Here is a 24,813-nt window from a genome sequence, read left to right as displayed (position 1 = left end):
TTATGATACAAAGTTTACTCACAGTTACACCAAAAAATAAATATAAAGTAATTTAGCATTTTAACTTACTAGAACGTTAAATCAATGAGAACCCTAAGCTTGCTTCTTTGCAATGAGACTGTTCCATCTGGGGGGTAATCGGAGACAATGATACATTACAAAAATTTGTCTCTACCTTCGGGGGCCCCCTTTTTTTAAATAAATAAAATTTTAATGGAACACAGATGTTTTTAATCTGGGGTATAAATTCAGTTTCAATGAAATGGGCGGCCCGGTACCATTTGATCCACGAGCCGGTACCGGTCCGCGGATCGGGGGTTGGAGAACACTGCGCTACAGAGCTAGTGCAGAACCTGAGTATGGCAGCATACGTTATGCATCGTGAGACTGTAATATATCTCTATCTATAGTTTGTCTACGGTAAGAACTCCCCCCACCACAAAGTCTGAGTCCGTCTGCTGCTATGGAAATAAGAATAGCGCATTTCAGGGAGGGTAGTTTCTCTTTTCTCTAGGTTTAACTCAGAAGACGGAAGAAAAGTATTCTCCTTCTTTCGAGTCAAAACCTGCCCTAAACAATGACTTGAAATAATTATAGGTCGTTACTATAGTCACAGTCAGAGGGTCCAGACGGATGGCTAGGAGAGCTCTTTTTTAGATGAACTATAAAAGGCAGTGCTCTGAAAATATCACATGTTTTACATAAATATTGTATTCCGTAAGGACCGACCTCAACATATGAAAGCTTTACTTTAAATATCGCTCGAATTCTGTCCTTGTTCATTTTAAGATTTAGAGCCATAACGTTTGAAAAATGTTACTTTTCCGATCTTGCCATATTTGTCTGGTCAGAAGTTAGCTAGAGGCTTGCGAGGGGGTGCTATGGCCCATATATATGTACACTATATGAGCAATAATATCTCCATTCTAACTCTATTATAAGTAATTAGAAATATATACATGCATACTTAAATAGTGTGCTACATTGTGGGCCTTCTAATTTGTCTAATTATTTCCTTTGGTATATTAGTACGGTATGTTATAATATAATTCTTGTGAGTTTTCAAATACAGATAACAATGACTTTTGAGAGTATGAAAGGGAGGCTAACTTCAATTTTTTTTTAAAGAAAGGAGAGTTGGAAAACTATTCAAAAAGAGCTTTCATATTTCAAAGAAAGGGTTTGCTTTGTGCTCTATATAAATACAAAAGCTTAGGTTCCATATTTAAGATCCTTCTTTAGCGTCCAAACACAGAATGAAAGGGGGAAACACAGAAAAAAATTAACAAGTTTCAGCACTGTCAAAGGGGTGGACAAAGTTGATCAATAGGGTAGAGTAACAAGATCCAACTAACTAAGCAAACAAAAGGAGAAACAGAGGGGTAAAGGTAGGGTAGTAATCTCGGATGTTGCAAGATTTTGAAATCAGAAGAAAATAGATTTCCATGCATTTTGGAAGAATTGGATCTTAAAGAGGTCGTTGACTGAATTATAAGAATTTTTGAAAACATTAGATTATTCCTCGAAATCTAGAAATGTTGATTTCCTTTTTCGAAAAGTTTTAATACCCTCTTTACCTATACCAAGTATTCCATTCTTTATTATCTCTATAGTTATCTCTTTGGTTATCCCCCTTTTTTTTCAGTTTGTTTTGCTCCGCATTTTTTGGAATCTCCGCATCTCACTTATTTGCTCCGTAATTTTTATTAACATTTTAGCGTATTCCAATTTATAATATTTTGTCTTTATTTTTATGAGATGGCTGCAGCATCACAATTGTTAAAGCCTTTGGTATATTATTATTCATATTTAATTATTATTGTGTTTGTGAATACATATTGAAAGCATTGTTATTAATGGCAGTTTATTACTATTAAAATAAACAAGATATAAAGAAATTCGAGCTTTGTTTCAATTTTAGGGCTGGGAGTGAATATTTAGTGCAGAGGCGCGCCATTGCGCGATGAATGTGTTAAGAAATCTAATCAAAAAGGAAAGTAGTAAACTATACTCATAAAAGGTCGCAATAACTATTTAAAAAAATAACAAGAATCTCTTTAAATTTTTGCCAAAAATTAATAAAATTATTTAAACCAAAGGAGGTATTAAAACTATCCAAAACTTCTTTGTTTTAAGATACAGTTCAACGGCGGTTCCCCATTAAAAATTACTAGGTACCTCCAAACTATTAAACTTGTATCTCCAATATCAATGTTCAGTTTGACTTCAGGAATGTTTTTGTTTTCATAGTAGCATACTGATATACGTTATACCTCCACTAATCTACTTAATTCTTTAATATCCTGTTTTACAAGAATTCTAAAAATATATATTAAGGGTAGTTCTTACGGAACATCTAACATATATATTATAGCACGTGGGTTAAAATAAATTGATTGTCGGTAATTTGTTTTCTGCCAGAGAGACTTAAAAAGCTAATATTTTTAGAAAATTTCGGTTAGTGATTGATCTTGTGATCGGAAACTAATTCACTCTAATTATACAACTAATTTCCAAATAATCTGACTATGTATTCCAGGTAAATATACTAAATATCATACGAATACTTTTGAGTCATTCCTTAGTTTGTCTGCCACCTGACTTGTGCAAATAAACTAAATGACTTGTACTATTTCTCCATTAATTTTTCTTTTTTATACGTAGGTTATTTCTCTTATTTAAAGTAGTACTCATCAAAATTAATCAAGCATCAGTGGCATCCGTAATAGTATGGGATATTTTAATGCTTCTTAAAGAAATTCGCACTATTAATCCATTAATTTTTTTCAATCAATCAGTATCAATCACTCATTTATTTTTATTTAAAAAAATTGTCGATTTTAAAAAATAGTTTCATGGAGTCAACTTTTAAAAAGCACAACTGGAAATAAAATAAACACGGAGTTTCATATAACTTTAGGAATACTAATTCGGTGACCGTTTATGATACAAAGTTTAATCGAGTTTATCCGACATAAAGAATGATAAATAATTAGATATTAAACAGCGCACAAAAAACTCTTTTTTTTTTTTTGTTAATGAGAGAGGTAAGCTATCAAACATCACTGATGTTAACATTAAAATCTTCAAAAAAAAAGCAGAATTTTATGCTGTTTATTATAAATTAATGGTGAGTTCTAAGCCAATGGGGAAAATTTCATTTTTTAAATATCTTTCAAAAACAATCTAACTGAAATTTTTAAACGAATTTTAGTTTCGGAGGTTTAAATTGCACCTTTTATCTACTGTCCTATTTTCAGGACGCTTGCAGAAGAGGCTCTTGAGTTATAACAGAGGCGTAGACACGACCGACAAGCGCCTGATTTTATTTTGATCGATTAGAAAATTCATTTAAAAACAATATAATTTCTAATTGCCTTTACGTCACGCAGATTTGTCCCTATGCATTTTTATTTTCAACTAGTTTAGACTAAAGTATCTATCTAAGGTAGTTAGATAAGTATCGAAATTGTCCAGATTGTTGGGACCGATGCTAATATTGGTGCGATTAGCCTCTACAAGCTATTCGTGTCACCTGTGGTCAAGCAACTCCCTATAAGTACATCAAATCTATAATTTGAAATTCTTAACTGACTGTAGCCATATCCAAAAATGACTTTTATGTAGAAAAGTAGAAGTGATGGGAGTTGAGTACACCGAGCGAAGGAATAACGGGCTATGGCACTTTATATTAGAAAAAAAAATCAGCCTAGTTTATTCCGGTCAAATGTGAAATATACCGGAAAGTGGCACTTTACCTTAAAAATAATCTGTGTAGGGTATACCGGGCAAGTATAAACTGAACTATGACACTCATACTTAATTTGGAAGGTTAGAAAAATTTAGAAACTTTATTATTATTCTTTTATCGTATAACGTTCTGATACGTTTTGTTCTTTCAGCGTTGTTTAGTTTTATTATTACTACAGATACACAACTACAGATATGGAGTTGCGAGAGCTTTCTGAGTTAGTTACCACACTTAGTGAAGCTTCTCTCGATCTTCGTTATTTTGCTTCACAATTATCAGTTTTATTCCATGTGAACTGCATCGAGATCTGTGTCTTTAGGTTATTTTTTACCAGCTAAATAAAATGCAGGCGATACAAAAATGGAATGACTCATTTATGAAATTATTTAGGACTTAAAATATAAAAATATAATTATTTTTGTTGCCCGTTTGTGAAATTTTCTGGTTGAAATAACAATAAATTATAATTGCATAAAGATCTTGTAAACTTTCAAGTAAAGCTATTATAATTTGTAAAAAGTAGTTATTTCTCAAAATATAAGACTATGTAACATTATTTCTTGCGTACATACTTTGGATAGTCAAAAATAATTTTAAAAGCCAGAAAGATAGAACTAATAATTTTGAAATTCTATCGTATATAAATTGACAATAACTCTATATTGGATCTAAGATAAAATTTTGTTTCGTTTCTCGTCCCGCAGTGGACTGATCGTTAAGACTCGGTTCCCAGCAGATCACCGAAGTCAAGCATCACTGGCTGCGGTCAGCGTGCGGGTGGGTGACCACTTGGATCAGTCTGCGTAGGGACCGAGAGTGTGCGGTATGGGTCCTCGTTAAACTGCTCTACCGAAAAGTGCTCAACTTCGCGTGCAGGTCGTCGGGCTACCGAAGAGAGAGTGCCATCCCCTCTGAAGAGGATCAAAATTGTGATTGCTTGTCTTCGGATCCTCCTCAGGGATGTTTCCCAGACCGTCGCCAATTACCCATCGTGCAGCTCTAGTGCGACGTAAATTAACAACAACTTTGTTTCTCAGCGAATTTCTGCTACCGCGTAAGTCTTAACTTAACACTTTGCCGACTGATCGGGGAGGTATTAAAAATGCGCAGTGGCTAGCTAATAAATAACTCATGCGCAGTTCGTTCAGTTTGCAAAGTGTTAGTTGAAAACTAATATCAGATACATCTTCATCTAATACAGATACATCTTCATCAAACTTGTTGTCATTACCGAGCAGTATTGGTATATATTATATGATAATCTGCAGTAGTTAAACACACGTAAAATAACAAAGTCAAAATTCTTGACGGCACCATCAAAGCATTTTGATGGTTTATGTTGGCTTCAGTGAAATTCATGATGGTTCAACATCATTTGATGGTCACAATCACCCAACATTTTCCATTATGCGTTCATGATATATCAACAAAATTCCATCATTCCATGAGGTAAAATGCTATTTTAATACTATGATGGTTAACCATTAAGAGAAGTTTGAATCTCATGGACCAATAATCCATGATGGTTCATGATGGTTTAATGGAAATTGTTGGTTTTTAGGAATTTACCAACCAAACAATTTGGATTTTTTTTATGTTCGCTCATCAAAATGATCAAATGAGCCCATCAAATGAGTGATGGTTCATGATTGTTCCAACATTTGATTTTTAAGAAACTATTATGGAAATTGTTTGGTTCAACATGAACAAACCATCAAAACAAGTTTCTATTTTGTTGGACCATCTTAAACCTGTCCGAATCTCTATATTGGGGCGATAGTTACTTATGTTGGATACTATCAAAAATATAATTGTTTTTGATGGAATTATTGATGGTTACCATCAAGACTATGTTGGACCATCAATGGAAAACCAACAAAAAATTTTACTTGGGATAGCTCATAATTATTAAAACTTTTTTTTTCTTAGAAATTATTTTCAGACAATCATATAGCTTTGGAATGTTGCTTTTTTGCTTTTCGTTTGTATTTCTCTGGGAGAAAATCTCCAAGAAGAAAAATCTCTGTCAGAAAAATAACCTCGATTTAAATTTTAAAACAAAACGCACACATTTTTGTTATTTAACTGCATCTAAAAAATAGATTTCCATAGAAAATATGTTAAGATTTGAATAAATTTTCTGTTTTTAAAGAGAATAAAAATTTAGAGGACAATTATTAAAATTCGAGAACTGTCCTCAAGATTTGTTACAAAAATTAAGAATCTTGTATTTTATACAATTTTCCTTTCCGAATAGTGATAGATTCAACGACATTTTTTCTCTCTGTATTTTTTTTTTAAAAAGTCAAGCTTAGGAAATAATATTCTATAAAAAAAACGAACCTGCGTTTAATGTACCTCTAAAAGAAAAAATAAATAACTGAATATTATGATAAATTGACTTTATTAAAGAGTTCATTTTGAAATTGTTAATTTTTTGTGAAGAAATGTACTATTTATATTTATTTTATCTATTTTTAGTTGTATATTATTTAGTTTATTTATTGTAATTTTTTCGGGAAAAAAATTTATATTTTCTATAGATAAACTCAGGATTTATGATACCGATATCACGAATCCTGTGACTGATTTTCATGATAGCGTGATTTATGATTTTCACAAAGTCAAATTTATTTCTCCATTCTAATTTTTTCTTTGTTTATTTTTAATATTCTGTTTTTGCATCAGGAATATCGTCTAACATTGCTTAATAAAGTAATAGCTTTTTTCAACCTCTTAATTTTCGCAATTAGTATTGTTTAGGATTTGCCTTATGTTTCGAGCAGTACAGCCGCATTAAATTCTCCTTTCCTTAAACTCGACTCGAACCATCCACTGGAAGAGTTATCAAAAATGTCCATAAAATATTATACTGATTAAGAGAGTGTTGTGTAATGCATACTTATCAGTCCTCATCATGTTTTCCAAGTTATTGTCACTGTAATCTTCTGAAAGATTTCGATCTGTAATAAAATAAAGGGAAAAAAAGTTAGTTTTACATTACGATGAATGAGTTACAAATTCCATTTGTAAATAAAATGTCATAATGTATATGGTGTATATTTATCACACCATAAATGTATAAATCATTAATACACGTGCAAGCGTGTAAGTTATTGTAAATTTTGAAACTGGTTAATGCATAATGTGTAGTTAAGAGTAATGCCTACTTACGTAGTTAAGTGCTTAAAAACATGCACATTTAATAAACACTCATAAGGTATAAGTTATTACCCTGTCTTATAGTAAAATGGCTTTATTATTTGCAAAGAGCAGTGGTGTGTCAGGTTATCGAACACTCTCCTCCCAAATTTTTGATTCGAGTTCTGTTCCTAGCTCGAACCGATCACGCTGCAGACGTCCTAAGTGAGCTAGAAACCTCTTGTTGCTGGTGTAACAGTCGGTTTCCGTGGATTTTCACTCCATGTAACGATAATGGGGAAATCAAAGTTGCATCAAAAAGTTCTACACAAAGCTTGTTTGTCCCCATTTTCGATTCCTTGTCTTCTGAATTGGACACACAATTGAAAGGCTATGGAGTTGAACATTGATAGTTGTGTACCCAAAACTGAGTCAGCTGCTCGAAACCGCTTATATTATCCCGTGACATCTAATTGGATACCGGTTCTTGAGGTTAAAGGTAAATCTTAATGGTTTTTGCTTTGCTCAGCTATATGTATCCCTACAAATATGTACCAATTTTCGCAACCTTTTTTAGTAAGTGTGATTTCAAAAATATCACCAGACTATTTTCTACTCTAGTATGTAGCCATATAAAAACCTACGCGTAACTTTACGTGTATACGTACCTACACGTATTGAACGTAACTTGTTGTGTAGGAGAAAAATAATACTTACCAAGAGCTGGTGGGTAAGGTACTGCAACCATGCTGTGTACCAGCATGAAAGTGACTACAGTCACAAACAAAAGATAGGACTTCATCATTTTGACAAACACCTATTTTAAATGAAAACAATATTTATTCCTGTAATTTATACATTGAAAACATAGAGCATACTCGTAGAGTAGGAAGTCATAGTAATTTTATACACTAAGATAAATGTAAGCGTTCATTGTAAATGCGGTGCAACTCCAAAATTTTCAAATACATTATTATTTTGGGGCACAATTATATCATATTTGCTTCTGTTTTTTGTTCGCATCAAAATCATTGTATTTCCTATACAAACTCATAAACAATATATTGCCTGTTAAGAATTTTCGTGCAGAGTAAAAAAATACATTGCAAAGGTGTCGTATTTTTTAGCAGATTGAAAAATGTCATTTTATCTATTAAAATATTTTGTACAAAGTAGAAAGTTATATTTTTATACAGATTTATTAATAAAAATTAATCAACTAAAAACATTTTGATCCTAGAATTTTTTTTTTTAATTCACACTACTAAGTTTTATCTATTAAGTATATTTCACTCAAAGTATGCATTGTACTGAAACAGAGTAGTCATTAAATCTTTATGTTGATTTATCACTGACAATTTATCTATTAAAATTGTAACATAAAGTAGGAAGGCATTTTGATTCTGACTGATAAATAATACTTGTTCTGCCATGCAATAGAAAAATTAACGTCAGCAATAAAAAAATTTTAAGTTTAGATTTCTTAAATATATTCGGCATTTTTAAATAAGCTACTAATAGCAAAAAAAAATTTTTTTTTTTAATTTTGTTTTATTAGTTTGTTTTTTGAAATTTTATTTTAGCATTCATAGCATTAATAACAGAAAAAATAAATTAATTATTTTTTCTCGTGTAATCATAAAGCATTTACGGTGTATTTTTTTCAATTTCATTGTAGAATTATCTATTAATAGCATTTTGCTCAGAGTGGGAAATCATTCTTATTTTTATTCAGCCTGAAAAGTAATATTTTATCTATTGAAAACATTTCACACCCATTCAAAGTCACTGTTTTTTTATTTATCGAGAGTGAAAAAGAACATTTATCTATTAAAAACATTTCACATGAATTAAAAAGTCGTATTTTTTTCTGAACTGAAAAAAATAACAATTTAGCTCGCTTAATAATAGGCTTGTATTTTTCAGACTAAAAAAACTCATTTTATCTATAAAAGTATTTTCCATAGATTATTTTAGTTTAAGTAATGCTTGATTTATCTAAAGTTTCGTGCAATCACTATGGCAAGTTAATAATACAGTATCTTACTAATAGACCGCAGCATTAAAAACAGTTATCTATCCTATTTGATCCCTGACTTATGGATAAAACACAGATAATATGAACAACAAAAGCTACATTATTGCGCCTCCACAAATATCAGTTCCACCGATGAAATTAAAAAAGATGGCATCTTTACCGTTATTAAATCTTGTGATGACTATAAAAAGGGAAGAAAAGGGTGCCTGTGATTTCCTCAAAGCAGATCCGCCGTAGTTTATTAGTCTTGAGGCAGCAGCGATAAGGAATGGTTAAATCTGATAATGTTTTTGTTCTCCTTTATGGTTTAATCTCTGGTTTCTGGTAGATTTACTTTACTTTTAATAAAGGAAGATGATGAAATGCTCCAAAACATTCCGACTTGTCTATGAAAAAGACCTTTCACCCACGGTCTTTGATTACCTAGAATATGTCTGGGTTTGAAACAGAAATGTTTACTTTTAAAAGTGAAAACATAGAATTCTACGTCTTGCAATCTTGATATTTTTGTTCGTTTGCATTTGAAAGTACAGATTTGGGAGTTATATGTTAAGAGCTTTAAGTGGCAGTTCTGCTCTAATTAGACTTTGAGTTGTGTCAGACAAAGTTGTTAAATCCAAAGTTCGAAGGAGATTTTAATGTGCCACTTTAGTGTGAAGGAATCTTTTTCAAACTACATACATTTAATTTATTCTTCGAATTCGTTTTTTTTTCTTATCAGGAGCGTGTTTCCGCTGTTGAGAAAGTATAGCTTCCTTAAAATTTAATCAATCTATTTTACATTTTACAAGTCACCTTTAAATCTTGTTTTCTTTTGTAGTTCTTTTTTTATATGGTTGATAGTTATCTATTAAAATGTATTCATAGTTGTTAGTTTTTTAATATAATACCCTATAGAATATTTTTTTTCTAAGCATTCTTTCTGTAAATTGTTTGTAGTTACTGTTTCATTTTTATCGAAATAAGAAGTATTGTTTTCGTATTTAATAGTTTCTATCTATTAAAAGTGTGTAGAAGTCAGTAATACATATGAGTCATAATAGTAAAATCAGTAGTTAATATATGTCAAACTGTTATTCAGCAGATTCACTAGGGTGATCCATTAAAGTACCAAAAAATTGCTTTATTTCTCACAATTAACTAGGTAGTTAACTACCTAAATAATTTGCATATTGGGGTAAACTGAAAATAATTTCTTTTATGGAACAAAAGTTAGGCTTCTGTAAGTTTAAATTAACATGTTTGTTATTTATTTTCTGTCAACTAAAAAATCAAGTTACAAAACAATCAACATTTTAGCTGATAGAATCAATCATTTTAAAAACTATGAAATAAAAAATAGAGTAGGTTAAAAATATTATTACAATTAACACTAGATTGCCCAAGGAAGTCATTTTGACTGCTTTTTAATTTCAATTAGAAAAACAAAGGTGTATATAATGACAAAATTTCTTCGAATTTTGGGATTTCTTGTACAACATGTAATTTTTTATTGTTAATATTTACTAATAACTTGCTATATAACTGTGAATAATATAAAAAAATATCATAAATTTAATTTTAAACAAATTTTTTGACACATTAGTTATTCTTTAACGATCCAGTCATTTTGACTGCTTTTGGGCAATATAGAGGTATATACTAAATCCCAGTCTTTCTAGTGTTAAGGAAATAATGTCATGTCCGTTATTTCTTTTTGAAAAACTAAAAATTCAGTCCCTCAGTGGAATGATCGTTAAGACATTGTTCCCACTAAAACATCGAAGTCGAGCGTCACTGGCTGTTGTCAGTGTGCGGATGGGTGACCACTCGCACACAGTTAAAATGTTACCAGTTAAACAAGTTCCTGTTAAACTGTCCTACCGTGAAGTGCTGGACTTCGCGAGGAGGTCGTTGGAATACCGAAGCTGGGGAATCATTCCCTGCTTTAGTAGCTCGACGGAGCCTGAAAAGGGGAGTCATCCCCTCTGCAGAGGATCGAAAGTACGATGGCATTTCATCAAATCATTCTCAGGGATGTTTTTCAGACGGTCACCGATAGCCCATTGTGCAGCTCTAGTACGACGTAAACAAATAATTAAAAAATTCAAATCAATAAATACAATCAATCAACAAATTTGTTGATCGGATGAGAGAACTAAATTTTTAAACTTTAACAGTACTGAAAACGTCAATATATATGTTTTAGGTAAATTGTGGAAAAACCTTTGATCTTGCTCTTGAACAAATAATGTGCAAGTTAACGCCGTAACATTTATTAAGTTAGAGAATAAAGTTTAAAATAAAACTATCATAAGTATCATAATTTAATTAATTTTAATACAGATTCAGGAGTTACAGAAGTAAGTATAAAGCTGTCTTTTAGAACGAAAGTATTGGCAAACGAAGAATATAGTTCTTTTTACTCGTTTCTTTGACGTCACAGACCTCATTTCAATCGCTCCTGGTTTATTCTCTTCTGATTTCCATTTCTATGAATAAACTTACTCTCTATTTTTAAGAGATTTTGTTCTTGTTTCTTTAAATCCCGTGAAAAATAAGATGCGAATAGTTTGACTGATGTATTCCCGGTATGTAAAAGGAATTCTCTATTTGAATGCATCGCCTCAGTTTGAAAAAAAAAATGCATTCTGTATGCTTGCAACAGATAGCTGAATTTAAAACAGACTGAAATTTTATATTAAATATAAAAGGAACTTAAAATTTCTAGATTTTCTTTATTTCGATGAATGTAAGTAGGAAATCTTGAGTTTTTGAATTCGAAAAACTACCATCTGTCGATTAAGTTTAGAAATTCTCTACTCGGAATAAGATATAAAAATTGATGGAATCGCGCAATGAGTTCATGAAAATATATTTTGCGAACCATAAAAATTCGTACCTTGCACGAATATTAGCGATCAAGTACTTTGTACCTTTTGTACCTTGCAAAAACTAGCGATGCCTGGTAGATACGAATTCTGTTTCTGGTTTGAGAATAGAAAGATATCTTCATTCACTGAAGAAAAATTATCTTCAGTGGTAGACATATAATATGCGATATAATTGACTTGCCGTTGGACAAACCATGGGAGTTTTGTGTGTTATCTTTACAACACAAATATGGGTTAGTTGTATGAAAAAGACCTACACAATAGTTAGTCCCAATATGTGATCCAAAAAGTTCCCTTGTTTTCTGGGTTTGGTTCGAAACTATGCCAGGGGGGAACATTAATAGTCGTAAACTCAAAAATGGGTCTACTGTTCAATGCAGGATAAGAAATAAAGTAACTTTTCATTGAATGATCTGATTTAAACTTTTTAGCAGCATAAAGAAAATTATTTCTCTATTATATCACATTATACTTATTTGGTAAAGAAACAAATTTTTTTCTCTGAATAGACATTTTTTGAAGAATAGAAAGTGTGTTCAGATAGGGACACCGCATTCTGGAAATTTCGTGTTTAATTAAGAGAGTATGTTAACCGCTTCTCTTGCCAATTTTTTTTTGGAGAAAAAAGATTAAATATTTTTTACTTCATTAAAAAGTATAAGGACCTAAAACAAAACATAATACACAAGTTCTAAATTGAAATTTCAAGTTTTTTTATGCGTAAAAAAATATTTGACTTACCATCAGTTTACTAGCCCAAATTATCTCGGGCAAGTGAAAAAAGTTAAATATTAGTCTTTGCATAAAAATTATCTGCATTACTTTCGCTCCCGAATGCCATTTTTCTAACACTTTTTTCTTTTTCTATGTAAATTCATCCACCATCGTCGTACATACAATTGTGCAAAACGCGTCTGCAATCCCACAAAGCTCCCAAGGAAAAAATTGACAAATTTTCAATCACAGCAGATTATTATTATTTTTTGTTTTGCTTTAGGCCGCATAACAACGTGATAATACAAAACGTACTGACGAATTCGACTTTGCTCTACTTAACAAGAAAGCAGTTCATCCCTCTAACTGGTTTTTCCAAGTCTTAACTAGTATCCACAAATAATGGAATAAATCAAACAATTTAATAATTGAATGAATAAAACAATTTTTACACCAAAAAGATACTTAAATTTGTCATTTTCCATGCATCGATCCACACGATGTTTGGTTCAACAAATTAACTTTGACAGCGTCACTTATAAACAACTTTTATATCTTTGGAGGGATTCGATTTTCTTCTTAATCCACATAGGATGGGTAAACTTCAAGCTTTGTTACATACATAGCTTCCGCGGTATTGATTACCTGACACTCCATCTGTTGATCATCATCTTCTGAAAGAGCCCGCGAAGTAAGGAACATATTATTCCGCTCTCTTTAGTCTCATCTTTGCAGAGCATGATTTCAATTGATCACTCACATTTTATGAGAACGAGTTTGTAACAGAGTTTCCATCTGCTTTTTTTTTTGGTTCTTTTATGAACAAGAGTTGGTTGATGTTCTTTAGCTCATTTATTCTCACACTCGTTAACTTATTCATTTATCCACATAGTGTCTTCTCATTTACTCACTAGTTCATTCATTTACTATTTCACTCTTTTATTCGCAAGTTAAAAAGAAATAATTTATTCTTTCCGTATCAAAAGTGAATGAATTTCATTGAAAACGGGTTCTGCTGATCTGGAAATGACACAGCATATTTTTCAGGAGCCATATTATATATAAAGTTCCTGGTCAGATTTTTAGACACACCATAATATTCTGTGTGAAATCTTAATTATCAGGTGGTACTGTACAACTTTATTTTTACGCTACTGAAACCAGTTTTCACTTGATTACGTTCGTGTATAATATTAGTTAAATTAGATGATATATAAGTTCGATGATTGGATAAATTGGAGGATATATTATATAAATATAGAATATTTATTATATGTTATTAATTTACGTCGCACTAGAGCTGCACAATGGGCTATTGGCGACGGAACATCCCGGAGGATGATCCGAAGACATGCCATCACAATTTTGATCCTCTGCGGAGGAGATGGCACCCCCGCTTCGGTAGCCCGACAACCTATTAATTATATAAAGTATATTATAGTAATTAGACTCACTGTTGTTTTTTAATAATTGCATGATTTGCACGAGTTTATATGCAGTACTTTTATATTTCAGCATATATGTAATTGGTTTTTATCCAGGAGATTTTTTACATAATACTTTTCTTTCCTCCAAGCATGTACCTAGGTTGTGAAAAACCCTCAATTTATATAGTACTTCCTATTTGTATTTATTTTTAACGTATTGCAATACAAATGTTAACCAATGGATGCACTAACATAAAAAACTACAAACTGGTTTCAATCACGTAAAAACAAAGCTGTTATAGTAGTACCTGATAATTAAGATTTAACAAACAATCTTATAATGTGTCTAATAATTTGACCAGAGACTGTGTATATTAAATTACAGTACAATGTAGACATCTCGAAAATCTTATTATGTAAATTTTTTTTTCGAAATAGAATTTTTTTATTTTATTTAAGGCATAATCATTTTTGTCTTTTTAAAAATAAAATTATCATTGTTATATTTAGACTTATAGTCAACTATTATTGCATTCATATTTAATAATAACAATTCTTAAGTTTCATAACTACTTTCCGGAGTAAAATTATTAGTTTAGAATATATTTTTCAGAACATATTTAGTTCTGAACTTATCTCGAAAACTCGCTGTCTCGAAATTATTTTATTTAATGATCGTGATTTTTGTACTCGGTATTTTTATACACCCAATATGAGATTAAAAGTTATCTCAGACAACTTCATTTAAATTCAGTTATTCATTTGCTATCAATGAATCCTGCTGACTATTTGTTATTGACACAGCACAATTGAAAATTATTCAATTACCATTCTTTCTGTAGAAATCTGACTGAATTTAGGGATCTCGGCAACCGCCAACAAATGAATGCGGGGACAGTCCACGAACTCCACCCGAGAGATGGATTGCATACCACCATTTGCAAAGTTACAATCAATTTGCAGGAAACGGTATTTGTGCTCGGACGGGGATGTCCTCGTGTCTGGCAATAATCAGTTCACATTCCACTTAGTCTGCCAGATTGCATCGAACAAATTAGACCCACCTAATAAGCGTGTCGTCGAAACTGTCACCCAAATGATAGGCCTGGACAAAAGAATTTTTTCACGCTTATCGGACAGGGATGTATTTCAGATTATTCTGACGGAAATTGGCGAAAAGCAATTAACGCCAGGATTGATATTCTTGGCTGGTTAGGATATAACTTTTAACGTGGGGTAGTAATATTCTATCGTTGGGCTAGTTTAGAAACTGGTTAGAGCATTAGTGCTTTAAATTAATGTATAGCATTGTATTCCTTCGTCATATTAAGTTTTCCGGATATGGGCTTTTTCCCAATATGTAAGAATAATCAGGTGAATTCAAGAAAATTTTGAATTCTACTGATACTTATGCAGTATACTGTGAATAAACACTACTTGTTAAAAACTGCTTTCGATTTCAAAACAGTAAGACTTTAATAATAAAATTGAGCACTAACTCATTATTTTGGTAGAAATAGCGGAAAGCAATTAACACCAGGATTACTATACTCGGTTTGTCAAGATATGTACTTCTATAGTAGGACAGTAATCTATCTATATATCTATATATAATATTACTCTTACACGGCGACAAAAAAAAGTCTCATTACAACTCCCCGAACGGCAACGCTCGAAAATCGACCAATGATTGCCGATAAAAATGTCACATGACAAATCTAGCAGAGGTGGCTCAACATATAGCGCTTTTAAAAACGGAAACTGAAATAACCAGAGAGCATTCTCACCAAATGTGTAATTATTTTTTTGTTATTAACAAAGCCCTTAATCTTTCTCAATATTTGTTCGTATTTAATATTTATTGCAAATTAATGTTTAGTTTCTGCAAGTTTTTCTGTTGTATGCCAAAGTTCTAAGACTTATACTTATGTTTTTAACAAAGTTTTGAATCGTTCATGGTTATTATTTTTTAAAAACATAATGTTTTGTTTATGCAGGTTTTTCCATTGCAATTCACTTATTTCAATTTATCATAGACTTAAATTATAGCCAAAAATTTAACCTTTTTAAAGAGATCAGTTTTAGAAATTTTATCCTAAGATTTTATACTATAGCACATTTCTAATAGGTTTAACGAATTGCATGTCCTTTATTTGAATTCAAATTTATTTTAATGACTTAGTATTTACTAAAAAGATGTAATTTTTTTAAAAAAAAAAATTTATATGGTTTTTGAATGATTGTTTTGAATTCTTAGAATTTTGTGCATTTGCAATGTACCTAAGTTAGAAGCGAGCTTGGTTTGCGAATCAAACCATATAAGATTGCGTAGCAATTTTCGGGGGTTGGCGAGCGTTAGCGAGCAAAGGGCGCAGCCCACTAGTTATTTCTATTCGTTGGGTTATTTTGGAAGATGATTATATTAGTGTTTTAAACTATGTATACCGGTTCTGAGTTTTTTTTCTGATTAAGGAACCCTAAATGATTGATCTTTTGGGGGAACCCTTATTTTGAAAGCAAAATTCATTATCACGTGAACATTTTAACGAAAGAAAAATACAAAACTATTTTGAAAATAATGAGAAGAATGAGGTTTTTTCATTCATTAATCATTGTATTAGAATTGGGGTTTTAATTCATTAATAATTCCAGAATTGCGTTTTCTTCATTAATAATTGTATCAGAATTGGGTTTAATGTCAAATAGTTGAATTTTCGGGTGAGGAGCGTCATCTAGACTAGTTCCCATTTTGGTTTTGGAACATAAGTTGAAAACAAATGAAATAAGCTGAATAATGGTTTTCCTTGAAATGAAAACTTTAAAGAACTGCTCTAAACTTTAAAAATAGTTTTTTGTGCAACATATTTCTTTATTGTGGAATTTGGTTATTTTGTTTTGAGTTGAAAAATTGAAACTTTAAATTTTTTTATCGAGACATATTCCTTTTGTAATTTTAGTGTTATTAGTAATACATTTTTTCTTTTAATTTATGTCATTTCTTTTTACGCTGATATTTTGCGCAAATAATTTCATAAAAATGACCAAAGCATTTAATAACCAAAAGATCAAATAATGAATTTATTGGGTAATGAAAATTCCTTATTCTCGCAACCCTCGACTCAGTTACGGAACATTATGGTTCCACGAAAGACATTTTAGGAACCCCTGTCATAGAAACTAATTATGATACACTGTCAACTATGCAAGGATATCAAGGAAGTGAATTTTCTTTCAAATGTAACTCTGAAATAATCAAAAAAGCTTTTGGAACGTTAAAAAAAAATTTAAACATTAAATTCACCAAATCATAAAGGAGAGATTTGAATCAGAGGAGCAATATGAACTTGATGGGAGAGACAATGTCAACCTTCATCTATGAAAAGGTACCCCCCACATAGAATCGAATTAACATGTCTTATATATACCAGTGAATTGGAATTGTATTTTTGTAGTGGTAGACACACTACAATACTCCCCCACCAGAATTATATCTCTGATAGAATTCGATGAACGGATACCACTAGTTGATTTATTGCTGGACGTGAGAAGCGGGGAGAGCTGTATTAGGATCACCACATTTTTAGTGCCATTCGTGAGAGCTGTAATAATTTCATGGTCGTGGTAGCTCCTGTGTTACCATTAGCAGTCAAGTGTATACAGGTAAACGTTGTGTGTGATCATGTCTGCGAAGCAACAGCGTGAGTAGAACAATGTTACAGTCACAAGTCAACAGTTCAATACGGACGGTCCATCGAAGTAGGCGTGTTCAAAGCGAAGTGGCAGTTTCTGTCAAGGTAGGCAGATTCACACGACGCCCAGGTCACCAATGTTGGGGAGAGTTGTTGTCGGCAATGTCAACCTTCATCAATGAAAAGGTACCCTGTACTGTAGTACTAAAACGTACTGTAGTGTCTACCACAAAAAAATTGCAATTCAAATTCACTAGTATATAAGACATGCTAACTCTATTCTCTGCTGGACTACCTTTTCAAAGATGAGGATTGATTGACATTGTCGAAAACTACTCTCCCCACAAACTCTTGAATCTTCATGGACATTTCTTAAGATGTAAATTAATTCAAAAGTAAACTTCAATATAAAAAGCTTGTGACTCCGCAGAAAGGCTCAAAAGCGCAATTTGTTGTCCTCCCAGAATCTAGCGTAATCCTTACCAGATTTTCATAAACTGCAAAATTTTGAGAAACATGTGAACATTTGTGAATTTGTTTAGGTGATTTTTAGGGGTCCTAAAAGGTCCAGGGTGAGTCTAAAAAAATCGTCAATCAAATAAATCATCAATGACACTCACAAAAGAGATAAAAACTCTATTGTTAGGTTTTTCTGAACAATAACGTATTAGGCATGGAAAAATGATATTAATCTAATATTGATGCCTACCTAAATGCGTCGTGGTTTCTAAAATGTAGTGTCAGTGAAAGAAAAAAAAATAGAAAAAAATGTATGGATAAAAGGAAATTTTCATGATAAAAATGGGAAGAGAAAATGAAGGAATGATAGGGGGGAAAAACAAGTAAAAATGAAAATTGATCGTTTTCACCATTGGTATAAATTAAAAGTTAAATAGTTAGAAATTATTATTCACCTACAGCATTTATCAAACATAGTTTGCATTTATTATAAGTTATATCACAGTATATATAACTAAAGGTTTATTTTTTGTTTTGTAATATTAAAAAAATGCACTTTTCGCAAAAGCAGTTGTTTATGAGTCTCAAAAATAACGTGTGGTGCGTTGGTATTTTCACTGAGACACTGATTAAATATTTTGTAAATTTGCATGGAATTTTTCAAAAGAAACCAATAAGCAGCGACTGTCAAACCTTTCTTTCATAAATTTGATTCTTTTGAGTGAATAGTGCGTCCCTTTTTGAAAGATTTTGCAATGTGTATAATTAGCTAGAGTGACGAAAGGTATAATATCAGATGATAAAGCGAAGTAAGTGACTGAAAAAGAATTCACTGTTTGCGTTTGGCGGACATTAAGTGTTGTCTCAATTTCAGGCGCGAATATATTTCTCATCTTACTCCCTCGCTTAAATAAACTTTGTCCAAAGAGGTGAAGCCAAGTGCCAACTTCTGGTGAACGAACTATTTTAAGTTAGGAGTATTTTTTTTTTAAGTATGTTAGGTATTAAGTTTGGAGAACGTGGTAGGCATGAAAGAAGGCGTTCTAAGTTCCCTATAACTCGATCATGCTTCTGATATTTTATGCAAATAAGTTTTCATCAGTATTTAAGGTACAGTGATCTCAGACAATGTGCAGTTGCCAAAACACACTATTTTGTGCTTTGGCAGCTGCTTAATAGTTTAATTATATACGAGTTCTACCTTTACTTGCTAAAAAATTTTAATCTGCTTTTTGTAATATACTTATTAAATACCTTTAATTTTTATGAGCTTTCATGATCTGTCTACGCAAAGTTGCGTGGATTAATTTATACACCGTAGTGGTGATAAATTATGCTTTAAGCATTCAAAGAACTATTAAAACTTGATCTTTGATCCAATGACATTTGTTAAAACATTATAAATTCCTGTTAGTATATAACACTTCGTAGTTCAACATGGAGTATCCCCATCTCTGTCCGAAAAAAACCTTTAAAACGTGGTAAAAATAATGTGAAAAATTCGATAACTTAAAAGAAATTGAAAGTGATTATAGAATGATTAACTATAGACGTTAAATATTTCAAAGGAAATCTCTAAATTAAAAAAAAAATCTCATGTGGATACCGAAATTAAAAGATTCAAAAGTTTTCTGGACGCAAAATCGCGAATCAGAAATTTCTTTCCTTCACAGATTGGAGAGAGGTTTTAAAATTCTTCCCACTAAATAATTCCTTAATCAAATTTCAGAGCTCACGCGCTTGTTTAATTGGAAATCCGATATCCTTTTAAATTCGAATATTGTAATTTTTTAAATCGTTAATTAAGAGTTTTTATTGACCTATAAAAAGAAGTAAAGGAAACTTTCTATTCCATATAACTAGAAATAGAAAACTGTAAAAAAAATTCATTTGTACAACTTGTAGCAATTATTCATAATTTTTAAAATTTCTTTTAAACGCAAACTCACCATTTTTAAAATATTTGCATTTTTTTTACTTATTTTTATAAAAGAAATTATACAAGGTAAGCAAGTTGGATGAGAAATAATTACAAAAAATATTGTAAGGGTGAGTTTATTGTCAAAATTACTTCAAATATCAATACTATCCCAATATTCTAAGGTATCAGTTAACATCATTGTTTCATTTGCTCTAATTGAATAAGATGTGTGTAATCCATTACTGTTTTATGTGTATGCAAAGGGCATAAAATTAAAATGTTTCAAAATATTAGTGAATAGAATGTTGAAATGTTTCTGAAAAGATTGCCACGACGCTGAGAGTGTTATTTTTTTTAAATAAGAAGTCTCGATTTTAGAATGTTTCTTTTTTTTTCTCTCCAGAATAGAATAAAGCGGCATTGAGGTTGTTTAATTTTTTTTTTAAATTCATAAATTATAAGTTTCAAATATCTTTCTTTGATATCTTAATTTACGTAATTTCATTTAAAATAATTGTTGAAAATTAAAACTTGAACAGCCATTTTATTTGAAATAAACTGTTCAAATCGTCATTCAGATATTAGTTTAAAAATATTAAAAATCATATATCAGGTTTTTTAATACTTTCGAATGTATAATTTTTTCAATGGTAAAACATTATACTAATAAAACATGTTTAATTTGATAAAGCTTGTGTCAATTTTTCGTCATTTTTCTTTCATGCTTCTTAATTGTGTTTTTGATTAAAAGTAAAAAAAAAATTGCATTTTCTCACATGTTTTCTAAACATCAGGTGAAGCATGAAAATGTACTGCAAATGTAAAAGAAAGAGAAACATTTATTAAGCGAAAATAATTGGATCCACTTGTTTTAGTCTTTTTTCTTTTTCCTTTTTTAGGGGGAAAAGCTTTTTCTAGCATAATGGAATTTTGATCCAAATCATTCACAATCCAGATGGGTACCTTTTCACATAAAGTAAATTATGACGGAAAAACATTAATACAATTTTTTCTCTCTTTACGATCAAGTACTGTTTTCTTTTCAGTTTTTCAATTTTTTTACCCTAACGATAATTTAATTATAAGATTAAAGCAACCGCAATGTTTAGATTTTTCGTATTTGGGAATTTTTAAATTGTTTCCGTTAAGCGAAACAGCAGGTATAAGAAAGTTGAGCTGCACCGATCTAATAGTTGAGCTACACTATTTTAATAAGCTAGATACTCATAATAAATCACACTATTAACAATCTTAAAGTATTTCTAAGCGATTATGTGATTGTTGACATTCAACGATGAATGTCGACATTCTCGGTCATTCAAGGTAAAATATGAGTCGCTCAGAAGCCCAAACACAACAATTGAGAAAATTAATGTTTTTGTTACATTAGTTTTTAAAATTCTTGGTTTATTAACTTAATTAGAAAAGTGTATAAAGTCTTTTTTTTGAGGTGTAAACTCTGCAAAAAAACAAGATATGTACAAGATGTGTAAATAAAAACGTAAGTATTTATTGAAATAATGACAGCATCTTAAAAATTTTAGGACTTATACCTTTTGGCAGCTGAAAAAGATAAGAAATATATATAGTCTACTAGTATAAACGAACTTTTATTTTTCACAATCACTAGATACAGTGACTAATAGAAAATAAACTGTTGGATTATTTCAAAAATTGTTTTTTACTTCAAAACTAGAGTGGCGCTTTTCTTTGTTTTAGGAAATGAAAATAAAACAAATAAATAAAAAAAAAACTAAAAATACCACATTTTAAAAAAATACTACGAAAAATACCATACCCCTTTTTTTGGTGAAAAAATACTACCGTAGTATTAAAAATACTACGTCTGGCAACCCTGAAGTTACTATGAATTTCTTGTTTTTCAGTGTTACCAACAAATATCGAAAGAAGAATTTAATTTTAATTTCAAAGCTTATGTAAAAAAATATTGATAAAAGGTGGACTTATTCACAATGGCTTCTGAAATTATTATACAATATATTCAGAAGCTATTAAAAAAAGGGCTGTCTAACCTAGAAAAAAGTAACCAACTAGTAAATCCTTTAATAACTAAGAAGATTATTATTTATTTCATCAAAATTTCCAAAAATCAGAAAATATCAAAAAATGGACTTAACCGCATTGGCTTCTGAGCGGCTCATATATATGCGATAACATAACATGAAAAATCATCATGTCTATTCAATTGAAGGTCCAAACGGTGTAAAAATATAATTTAATCGCTGCCTACAAAAAGTGTAGAAAGAGCTTCAATACTGCTTACTACTTTCTGAGAAAAAGAAATTCTTTTTTTTAAAAAAAAGCAAATAACTTTTTTTTTCTTTAGCATTCTCAAAAAGGAGTTAGCTGTATTGAAGCTTTTTCTGCACTTAGCGATTCAATTGGTTCAACTTGCACAGCGTACAAATTAAAAGGTAAACACCCTGAATAACTTTCGTTCTAATGATTTAATTATAGCGTAGGTGGACTCACTTCAATAGTTCGAGAGCCTCATCTTCAATATTATATCTTATTAATTAGTACAGGTTAGTATTTTAAGGTACGAAATCCGACACAAAAACGCACTTCCTCTGAATAAACTGACCTAACTAATGGCACTTTATTTTCTAGACTGTGACATATTTCCATGGTCTAGAATCTAATTTGCCCAAGAAAAAAATGTTTATTCAGTGAAACTAAATTTTTTTGTGTGCCTGATTTCGTAACTTAAATATCTTCTTCTGCATCAACAATTAATCTCCATATTTAAAGTGAGGCTCGCAAACCTTTAAGAATGAGACTTTCTACGTAAAAATTCAACCAATAGATCAAAAGTAATTCAGGGTTTTTACTTAAGTTTTGTGCACTGTACCTGTATAATTTACAAATTGAGTTATTTATTTTATACTCTTTTAACAACTTCAAAACGTAAAGTTCGTTCATTTTTAAGTTCCGACTTCTTTAAGTTACTTAATACATCTTTTTCTTACTTCAAATTTCTCCCCATTTATAAGACTTATCGACGCGCTTAATTTGAGAAAGAAAGCAATATCTTTTAAGTTGTAAATTATGAGAAGCTTATACTCTTCCATTTTTAAGAACTGCTCAATGCAGTGACCTCATATTCTTTCGAGAGAAAAACAAGTAGGGAAATTTTTCACTCGTAAGTAACTACACGTTCAAACGAAAATTACTTATTGATGGAGTGCTTAAAGTAATTAAAACGGCAGAAGGTCTCTTGGAACTACACTTACCTTGTATTTGATTTAACGCTGTTGTTAAATACAATGATATACATTAAAAAGACACTTTTGGAAATTGTTAATCATTGTAAGACTTTTTTAAGTTGAAAATAAGGAAATGAAAATCATGATTTATTTCTAGCTTAATATACGTAATTTATTAGACACGTAAGACTGTTAAACTTTGTTCAAGATTTAAAACATTATTTTGGATATTGTTAACGTTATTTCGATATTTTTTTATTACATCAATATAACATTTTATTTGTCTTGTAAACATTACCTTGTAACGTAACATTACCTAGTCTTAGAACTACATTTACCTTATATTTATTGAATGTTGTTATACGATCATATAAAATACCACCGTTTAGAATACCACTTTTGAACATTGTCAATCGCCGTTGGACTTTTTTTTTTGTTGAAAATAAGGAAATGGAAAATATTAATTTATTTCTGTACTAATATACATAATTTTTTAAATACGTAAAACTATTCAACTTTGTTCTAGATTTAATTGCATTATCTACATATATCCTTTAAAATATTTTTTTTCCTTTTTAATCTACTTAAAAAGCGTAGTTTTTAAAATTATTTTCTCCCCTTAAGTGTATTTGAAAAGCAAAGCGTAGGTTTTTTAAATTTTTTCCTTTAAGTGTACTTGAAAAGCGTAGCTTTAAAGATTATTTTATTCTATTAACCTATTAGCTTACTCACTTATTTACAATTTTTAATTTCGTGATAAAGTGAAAAAGTTTCCTCAAATTATTTAGGATACGATTTTAAGTTTTATTGAATTTGAGCCTTAAGGATCCAGTGCACTTCGTTTATTCGTTTTTGACGAAACCTGGTATATGCTCTGAGCCAATATTTCGTCAAAGAGACGAAATAACTATAGTCACATCTTCGAGGAAACTAATTTTGTCAATAGTAAAAAAATATTTCGTCATTCTTTTCTTCTACTTTAAAAAAAAAATCTTGTGGTGCCTAATGTATCTAACTTTTCAAGCAATCACTTTATCGTGGGCATCATATAGCTGAGTCAATGTACCCCTAATAACACAAGAAAGTCAAGTAGAACAGAGAAATAAATTGCACCCATGCCCGAAGCTGGATACGAACCCGGGCTAAATCAAATTTTGTGAAAAAATGGACTTAACCGCTTTCCTGCATAGCAATATTTTTTGGGCTTAGGGTTTTATAAAAATATTAATAGTTCCACGTTAATTAATTCCAAGTATTGCATTCTAAATTATAAATTGCTCTAAGAGGAGCTAAAACTATTACATTAAATACTTACAAAAGGGTAAATAATCAAAAGAATTATTTACGATCTTTTTCTTTACTTTTGCATTTACACGTAATTTTCTGAGTGTGAAATCTTCGCAATTTAACTAATGGAACATAATTAAACCCATTTTTAATATTAAGGAATTGAAAAAAAAGGGAGTTGTCGCTTAGAAATATAAAAGAAACTTGTTTCTTTGTGCTTTTTTAGGGCCATTAACTTTCGACCAGTACTAAATCCTTTTTAGTCTTCTTAATATTAATTCTGTGT

General features: G+C 30.7%; 2 protein-coding genes across 2 annotated transcripts in view; one reads left to right on the top strand and one right to left on the bottom strand.

Moving 5' to 3' along the window:
- Window positions 1-24,813, top strand: part of LOC107453275 (U8-agatoxin-Ao1a) — a 474,367-nt gene that overhangs the window by 10,580 nt on the left and 438,974 nt on the right. The gene's annotated exons all lie outside the window — the stretch shown is intronic.
- The window catches only part of LOC139425040 (U8-agatoxin-Ao1a-like), a 45,317-nt gene that overhangs the window by 2,931 nt on the left and 17,573 nt on the right, over window positions 1-24,813 (bottom strand). The window contains exons 2-3 of the mRNA XM_071178021.1: window positions 7,610-7,709; window positions 6,654-6,714 (exon numbers count right to left, since the gene is read on the bottom strand). Of these exons, the coding sequence (XP_071034122.1) occupies window positions 6,654-6,714; window positions 7,610-7,697 (149 nt within the window). The 5' untranslated portion in view covers window positions 7,698-7,709. The remainder of the gene's footprint in view (window positions 1-6,653; window positions 6,715-7,609; window positions 7,710-24,813) is intronic.

Source organism: Parasteatoda tepidariorum, chromosome 2 (genome assembly GCF_043381705.1).
Source record: "Parasteatoda tepidariorum isolate YZ-2023 chromosome 2, CAS_Ptep_4.0, whole genome shotgun sequence".
NCBI lineage: Eukaryota > Metazoa > Arthropoda > Arachnida > Araneae > Theridiidae > Parasteatoda > Parasteatoda tepidariorum.
The sequence above is the reverse complement of the archived record's forward strand: the minus strand, read 5'-3'. Positions and strand labels throughout refer to the sequence as shown.